Genomic DNA, 8,259 nt, shown 5'->3' on the forward strand with positions numbered 1-8,259 from the left:
CAAAAACAGCTTCAAAACACCCGTTTTCAGATCCAAGGTGCAAGGAAACGTCTGCAAGAGCTGAAGCTGGCATGGGAGATCCACGTGTTTAACTTCCCCACTGTTCTAACTCATAGATACCCTAGATAAAAATACTCATAGAAACCCTAGATAAAAATACTCTGAACATATAAATGTATACATGAGCAAACCCTGACTCCTCATATCCTAAGCCAGTGTGCTAACAGTGTAACCTCTGAGGAGAAAGATTATTGAAACCATGTTAAAAAGCTTCTTGGAAATACAAATGTATGTATTTATAAATGTAAATGCATATAACTTCATTAATTGTATCAAATGAAAATGGTGATGTTTCACATTCTAAGGAGAAAACCTGAAATGGCAGCTCTCGATGTGAACGTCACACTGAGGACTCGGGCTGCAGAAGTCTTTGCATTCTTATGACAACTGACGTAACTAAATACACAAGACAACACTGCAAACTGACTTAAAGGACACTTTCCCTCTGTGCAGAGGTACAGCACAACCAGCTAACTCACCGCTTGAGATTCACGCATGCCCACAAAGCAGGTGTTAACCAGACCTTGAATGGATCTCTTCAAACCGGAATGAATTCTACCAGCGATACACAGATTCTTTTAAGATATAAGCAATCATGAATTGTCTGCATCAAGGTCAGAGGCTGGAAAAATACGAACCTGGCATTTGCATTGCTTCATGCTCCATTTCATTTGCTCATGGAATGACTTAAAGAATCGGGTGTGCAGATTCATCTGTTTTGTCCCCACTAAACACCACTCTTGACAAATTGACTGGTGCGCATCGCGATACTGAATGACAAATCAAACATTCAGGAGATCCATCACAACACGATTAAATGGATTGTGAACGGCAGCACAAAGCAACAGCCACAACTGAACTGATACAACCCTGCTGGGCATGATGCAGCTGGCATGGACACAACAACCAGAACATGCCTTACCTGTGTAGTGCACCACACACGTCTGCCCCTTCTTCGGGAACGTCCGTCCTGTTAAAAGGATAACGGGTTACTGTATATGTTCTCTGTGATCCCTATAACTACCCAGGTGTGTATTTCAAGAAGAAAACACCAGACTGAGATTTGTGTCTTATCAAAACACTGACAACGATGGGCAGGAACTGGTAGGGTTTGGGTAGAACACTTCAGCTTGGCCAAGCTGTTAGACCAAATCGTATTTTACTCGCACCAAGTTAATTTTCCCTATATCTGTGTGTGTATAATAGATGCACTTACATTCCCCACGTGCAAAAAGACTGTCGTAGAATCATAGAATCACAAGGTTGGAAAGGACCTACAAGATCATCCAGTCCAACCTCCTGGAAGAGAGCAACAAGGTCTCCCCTCAGACTCCTTTCCCCCAGACTGAACAGCCCCAGCTCCTTCAGTCACTAATGTTAATGTTGTAGTATTGAGCTATGGTAGAGCAGAGAGATGCTGAACCCCTGTGTGAGCCTGGCAGCTCCCCCTAAAACGTTCACCCCAAAATGAAGCTTATTTCCTCAATGAAAGATGGAATCACTGCTTTCGTATTACCTGCTCCAGGCACTGCAGGCTGGGGGAAGATCTGCTGGGCTCTATGCACACTAGCTCAGCTAACCTTGATCTCTAAAGCAGTGCTGGCCAGCAAGGGGAGACTCAAGAACTTAGGAAGTATGAACGAGACAAATGATTAAAGAACAGCATTGTCATAAAGCTAGGAAATAGGGATTCAGATAGAAACTAAGGCTTGTTTGTATCTTGGATCTCTCGCCTCCTTAGTCTGACTTAACATGAGAGCAAGTTATGCACAATCGTGTGTAAATCATCAGCTAACAATACAAGCTGTGCATTCAAGACTCGTATGCCCAAAGCACCAAGCAAGCAGTAGGAGAACAGGCTACCACAGAGATCTGTGTCATACAATGGAGAAGATGGTGCTTCCGAGCATCATTGGAACACCCTGAGCCAGCAGCCTGTGTGTGGCTGCAGCCCCTCCAGCTGTGGGTGCAACAGTCAAGCAAGAGAAATGATCGATATCTCCTTGTTTGGGATAGCTGATGGCTTCCAAAGATCTCAGAGCTCACACGCAGTGCTGCACTCCGAGCCCAGGGCACCCACGCGGCGTTCTGAGCGCCCATCCAGGGGCACAGCGCGATGCCCGCGGACAAGAGCACGGAGAGAGAAGGCAGTTTTAAAGGTACACACGGAGGAAGCGGAGAAAACGGGCCGAGAAAGTTACACAGGGACGGACTGCGGCGAATCGCGTTGAGCCGAGGGTGAATCTGGGCTGGAGGCGGACGGGGATGGTGGGATCTCGGGGGCTGCGTACAAATCATCGCAACAAAAAGCAGAGCCGTGAAACGACGCTGCAGCCTGACCGCGAGGCTCTGCAGGGCGATGCCGCTCCCAGCCGGGTACCGGAGGAGGGATGGATGGATGCTGCCCCAAATGGCCGCCCGCCCTCGGGAGAGCCGGCAGAACGCCGGGCAAAGTTTGCGGCGGGGCGGTGCCGGCCTGACGAGCCTCAATGACTGCCAGCTCTCGGCGTCGTGCAGCTGTCGGCGGATACCAGAGGAAAATCCCCGGCCCCCGCGCTGCCCCCTCCGCTCGCCTCCCGGGACCCGGCGCTCCGGGTACGGCCGCTCCCCGGCGTCGGAGCTCCGTCCGACGGGAGCACCCCGCAGCCGGGCACCCCCGCAGGGCTGCCCTACCGCTCGTTAATCCCCGCTGCGGCGCGTACCGTCTCCCGGAGAGATGGTCTCGATCTCCACCCCCATCTCGGCGCTGGGCTCCGATCGGCAGCCCTGGGCTCGGCTCGGCTCGGCGCGGCCGGACCCCCAGTGCAGGCATGCCCCTCCGCGGCCGGCTGACAGGGGCCTCCCCGGCTGCCCGTCAGCCGCCCGCAGCCAATGCAGGGCAGGGGCGGGGAGGCAGGGGAGGGGGGCCGCCCGCCTCCGCCCGCAGCTCCCTAGGGGCGCGGGGCTGCTGTGCTGTGCAGTGCAGTGCAGTGCTACGCTATACTATGCTATGCTATGCTGTGCTATGCTATGCTATGCTATGCTATGCTATGCTATGCTATGCTCTGCTAGGCCTCCAGCAGCGCGGCCCCCTCAGCACGGGGAGGGCAGCGGCACCCCCGCCCTCAGGCACCGCCCTCAGCCTTAAAGATGAAAACGTGTGTCTGTATTCCGTAGCTGCTCCCGTGATGGGAGACCGCAAGTTCGTTTGCCTGTTCGAGAGCTGCAGCCGGTTCTGGTGGATCGGAGAGTTGTAGAATCATTCAGGTGGGAAAGACCACCAAGGTTATCTTAGTCCGGCTGTGCCTGGGGCTGCCCTCACTGCCACATCTCCGTTGTTGTTGAACACCTGCAGGGATAGTGATCCACCACCTCCCTGGGCAGCCCACTGCAATATCTCACCAGCTTGAGAAGAAATGTTTCCTAATATCCAACCTGAACCTCCTGAACTTGAGGCCATCACCTCTCGCCCAGGGGGCAGAGGTTGACCCCCACCTCACCACAACCTCCTTTCAAGAGCTGTAGAGAGCAATGAGGTCTCCCCTGAGTCTCCTCTGCTCCAGACTGAACAATCCCAGCTCCCTCAGCTGCTCCCCATAAGACTCGTGCTCCAGACCCCTCACTGCTTTGTTAGATGTACCTGGGAGAATGGAAAACTATTTCCTCATAGGCTGTTGTGCATGTGAACCTTGAAGTTCCCACTGACTCCAAACAAATAGTTCTGTTTGCAGTCCTGTCCGCTCTGAGTAAACAAAGGCCAGGTTGGATGGAGCTCTGGGCATCCTGTGCTGGTTGGGTGGCAGCCAGCCCATGGCAGAGCATTGGAACTCGATGGGCTTTAAGGTTCCTTCCAATTTTATGTCATTCTGTGATTCCGAAGATATATTTTAAAATCTTTGTTATCACAGATATCAAACAGCAGACAGTGTTGTTGTTTCTCACCTTACTGTACTCACTCAGTGCTATTGAGGCCCTCAAAGATACTGCTGTTAACAACTGCATAGCGGATGAAGAGCTTGGAAGAGAAGGCTGAAGCAATGAACGTTATCTTCAGGAAAGCCTCTGAAATAGAAGGGAAAATGGTTTAGCATTGGCAGAGGATTGGAGGATTGGCAAAATGAACAACAGGGCCAAAAGGGAAAGTCTTTGAATGACCGGCTAAAACCAAGTTATAGGAGATTAATGTTTTAAAGAACACTCTTTAAAGCTATTGCATGACATCCACCTCCTCCTCTGCTGGGAGGTCTGTGTCTCAAGTATAAAGCCCTCTAGCCTCAGCTTTCAAGGCTCTCAAGTGCTTGACATATTGGTTTCTAGAGCAATGAATTTGATAGTATGTGCTCAGAAATGGAGGCAAATATCCCTCGACACCAGGACTTAAGGGAGAGGTCAATACAATTTACCACTTCCAAAAAATGTTGGTGTAAGATTAATGTCTTGAACTGAACTCACTCTTTCCCAAGCTTCTGTCTCCCCAGTGCAAGATGCTGCCAGTTCAGCAAAGGGCCACCAACATGGATAAGACCGGAGGGTGTGGAAGGGAGGAGGATCTGGGGCTGTTCTGCATAAGACAAAGCTAAGGAAGCGCCTCTGTTGCTGTCTGCAGCTCCCTCATGTGGGTGGAGGTGCACAGCAAGAGGTAATGGACACAAATCAAAAGGGCATTTCCAACACCAGGGAAATCTGCACAAAGCCTTGGGGAACCTGACCAAACCTTGGAGCTAGCTGTTGCACCGTATGGCCTCCAAAGATCCCTTCCCTTCGACTGCTGTATGAGCCTGTAATGCTTTTCCCATAGAATGAGGAAGAAGAGCAGCGGTGGTGAGGTGAACTGCACAGCATTCATCTTAGACTGAAGAAATGCAATTACAGCTCACGGCTCTGGAACAGACTGACTGCATCACTAAATCACTTTGGTTATATTTGCAGTGCGTAATACTCCAAACTGGCTAATATGTCTATTGGGCAATGTACAACGGTACGTGTAAAAAGTAGTGGGCATTTCAGATACCACATAAATATGAAATTGCAGCATCCATCCAGCTAATTAGCACCATGTAGATTGTTGCATGGATGTGCTTCACTGCCCGCCATTTGGAAGCCAGCTTGCTGAACTGAAGTTCTACTCCGAGTTGCTGTGTGCCGCGGTATCCCCCCTATATAATGAGGATGATAATTCTGCCTCTTCTGTTTAGATTGCAAACAGTTGAAGAGCAGAGGTCCTCTTTTATAATAAATAAATGGAACGGCTTGGGGCCCAAAGACTAAACCCGGGGTCATGCAGTGTGCTCTCACAGATAAAATTTCTCATAATAACAATATCACAAGCAGACAGGCCGGGGGGGGATTAACATTTCTCTTTCATCCAGTCTTTCATAACAAAAAATAAAAGGGGATAAAAAGAGATGTAAGTCTATCTTTCACGCTGAACAAAACAGAACTGGAATCCTATCTATAAACAGTACACCAATTATTCCAGCTCTGCCATTTCCTCGCCATGGAAGCGACAGAAGGATCACTGAGAGTCTTTGTATTTACAATGCAATGTATTTACTGCTTTCTCCCAGTAGAAGTCTTTTCTCTATAGTTTTGGTATTTATTCTGCATTGTGAGGAAATGTCACTGGCTAGACGTGTTGGAAGCAGTTCAAACAATGGGAGAAAACCAAGCAAACTGCAAATATTAGCTACAAACTCCTGATTAGTCTTCTGATGATACTGGAAAATGTAACCGAGGAAAAGAAATTAACTGGCATTCTCGGTCCTCCAGATAAATGAATCAAGGGAGATGAATAATGGATTCAGAAAATTAAGGCTCTATTTGTTTTCCTTTATTCTGCACGTGAAATTATAATGCTGTTTAATGAGCTTCTAGAACCTCCAGACCAAAGTGATTTGAAGTGATAAAGAAAAATCCCGGAGGCAGAAAGGTGAACCAACCAGGTCTACCACAGACCTGTGTCCAAACAGCACAGATGGATAGCAGCAGGATGTTAGCTTTCTTTAATTATTATGCTTGTATTCGACGACATTCACTGACCTATTTGTGTTAGTTGGGAGAAATAGGGGGGTCCCATTATGATGAACTAGCAGGAACTTTTCTAGGGAAGACCAAGCCAAATGTGATTTGTTACAAGGGTTTCCAAATACAGCTGGGAGGCAGCTTTGTTCACATCCTTCTCAAAACATCCCTTCATCATCCATAAAGCAGAACAGTTCTGCCAATGAAGGCAGCGGTGAAAATGGTCGTGTTACATCCCATCAGAAGTGTTATCATCAGACACATCCCATCCTTGAAGCAAAATTAGATTCTGAGAGAGACCTGGCAATCCCTCTCAATCAAAATTCTCAACCATGGCTTAACTGCTTGAAAAAATGCTAGAATCCACTTGACTCAGAAGCAGCCAATTTTGATATACTTTATTCAATTTGCTTTCTAGTGCACTTTCCAAAGTAGATGTTGCCAAGAGTTTGACTTGGTCTGCAATGTCAATGAACCGGTTTTGATACAGGGTTATATCAGACTCCTGCTGTTCTGAGTCTTGTTACAACCATAAGTTGCTTTTCCAATACTGACACATTCTAAGAAGCCTTTACAAATTACCAAGCTAGGACTTGTTAATATAGAAATATTGTCTATATGGTAATATAGATAATAGATATAGATAATATAGATATAGATAATATAGAAATATTATCTATCTATGGTAATATAGAAGGTATATACCTTCTGTTTGCTTCACTGTGTGCAATGGAAAATATTAATGGATATTTCCTTAAGAATAAATAGATGTAATGCTTGTGAAAGAAAAAGACTGGCACTATTTGGAAGCTGAATGCTGACTTACAGATGGAAAGACCTATTAGATCATTCCTTCCCTCTCTTTGCCAAGACAGGGATGTTTTCTAAAGAACATTTCATACTCTTCTCCCCACTCTAACTTTAATAACATAAGTGCTGGAGTTTCTATCATTTTCCTTGAGATTCTATTCCACACAAATGTTGCAGCTCTAGAAAGGGCTGTCAGTGGGCTGATTGCTGATAAGTTTTCTAGCTGTAACAGACATGTATGAAATGCCTACCGAACCATGTCTGGGCATTCATCTGCCCATAACCATGTCCTATCTAAGTACATCAGCTAGACTCATAAAGCAAGAATCATTTGTCTATCTTAGGTACCTTAGAGTGGAATGAATCATGCCCTAAAAGTGTCAATTTCTCACTATTAATCTATAAATCTCTATATCTATATCTATACTATATCTATTAATCTCTAAATGAGTCAGTAAGCAGAGGGTCAGACTCAGACAATCACGCTGTTTATGGCAGTAGTTATGTCAGAAAGGTGAGGCCCAGCTCAATTGCCCCATAGGAGCTTGGGTATTACTTTCCTGTAGGCAGCTATATGTGTATACCTCAACTTCAGCATGTTAATTTGGGAGATGAATCCCATCCCTACAATTAAAAGTCAGCTGAATCTCATTCTCTGTGATTGTGTTTGCACAACTACCCTCTACGTGCCTTCCTTCATAATTCCTCAGCTATTTTGCTTTAGCATTGTGAAAGGCAGAAAAAAACTTGAGCCCGACAAGTGGGACCAAGAATGAAGTATCCTCCCAGAATGCTCTGGTTTTCCTCCTCCAGCCCCATGGATCAAAAGTCTCACCCTGAGACACAAGAAGCTGTGACATCCCATCCTGGAGTCTCTTTAGTTTGAATATAGCCTGAATAGAAAAGCTCAGGGTTTTAGTTTAAATAATAATTTACATAATGTTTTGGAATTAACCAGGCTTCTGAATGGTTTGCTTGAACAAATTAATGAGCGGTTGCTCATTAGCTCTTTCCTACTTTACCTGACATGTACCTTGCTAGCAAAAAAAGTGCAGCTGAAACCCTATTTGGAGAGCAGTAACAGCACCCAGGCATAGCACTGTCAGAAGGATGCTGATTTACAAAGTGGCATCAGTGGATCTGCTCTGATGGATTACGTATTCTGTATCTTTATTAACTGCACATCATTTTCACATTCTGTTCCAGTCAGCTTGTGACAGATAACTGTTTTTTAGAATCAGATCTCGAGGAAAAGAAATGTCAATGTGGAAAAATAAATACATTACTCAAGCTTCTTGAAAGTATTGAACTCAGTGACACATCAGCTTAAATGGGTGAAATCATGGTGGGTAGCTTTAAATAGAAATGTTTTTGAAGTAAAAATATCAC

At 46.1% G+C, this 8,259-nt stretch overlaps 1 protein-coding gene across 1 annotated transcript in view; it reads right to left on the bottom strand.

Moving 5' to 3' along the window:
* Nucleotides 1-2,934, bottom strand: part of FKBP1B (FKBP prolyl isomerase 1B) — a 41,296-nt gene extending 38,362 nt beyond the window's left edge. Inside the window, exons 1-2 of the mRNA XM_072332042.1 lie at nt 2,763-2,934; nt 983-1,030 (exon numbers count right to left, since the gene is read on the bottom strand). Coding sequence (XP_072188143.1) covers nt 983-1,030; nt 2,763-2,799 — 85 coding nt within the window. The 5' untranslated portion in view covers nt 2,800-2,934. The remainder of the gene's footprint in view (nt 1-982; nt 1,031-2,762) is intronic.
* Between the last annotated feature and the right edge of the window lie 5,325 nt (nt 2,935-8,259).

Source organism: Excalfactoria chinensis, chromosome 3 (assembly GCF_039878825.1).
Source record: "Excalfactoria chinensis isolate bCotChi1 chromosome 3, bCotChi1.hap2, whole genome shotgun sequence".
Classification (NCBI taxonomy): Eukaryota; Metazoa; Chordata; class Aves; order Galliformes; family Phasianidae; genus Excalfactoria; species Excalfactoria chinensis.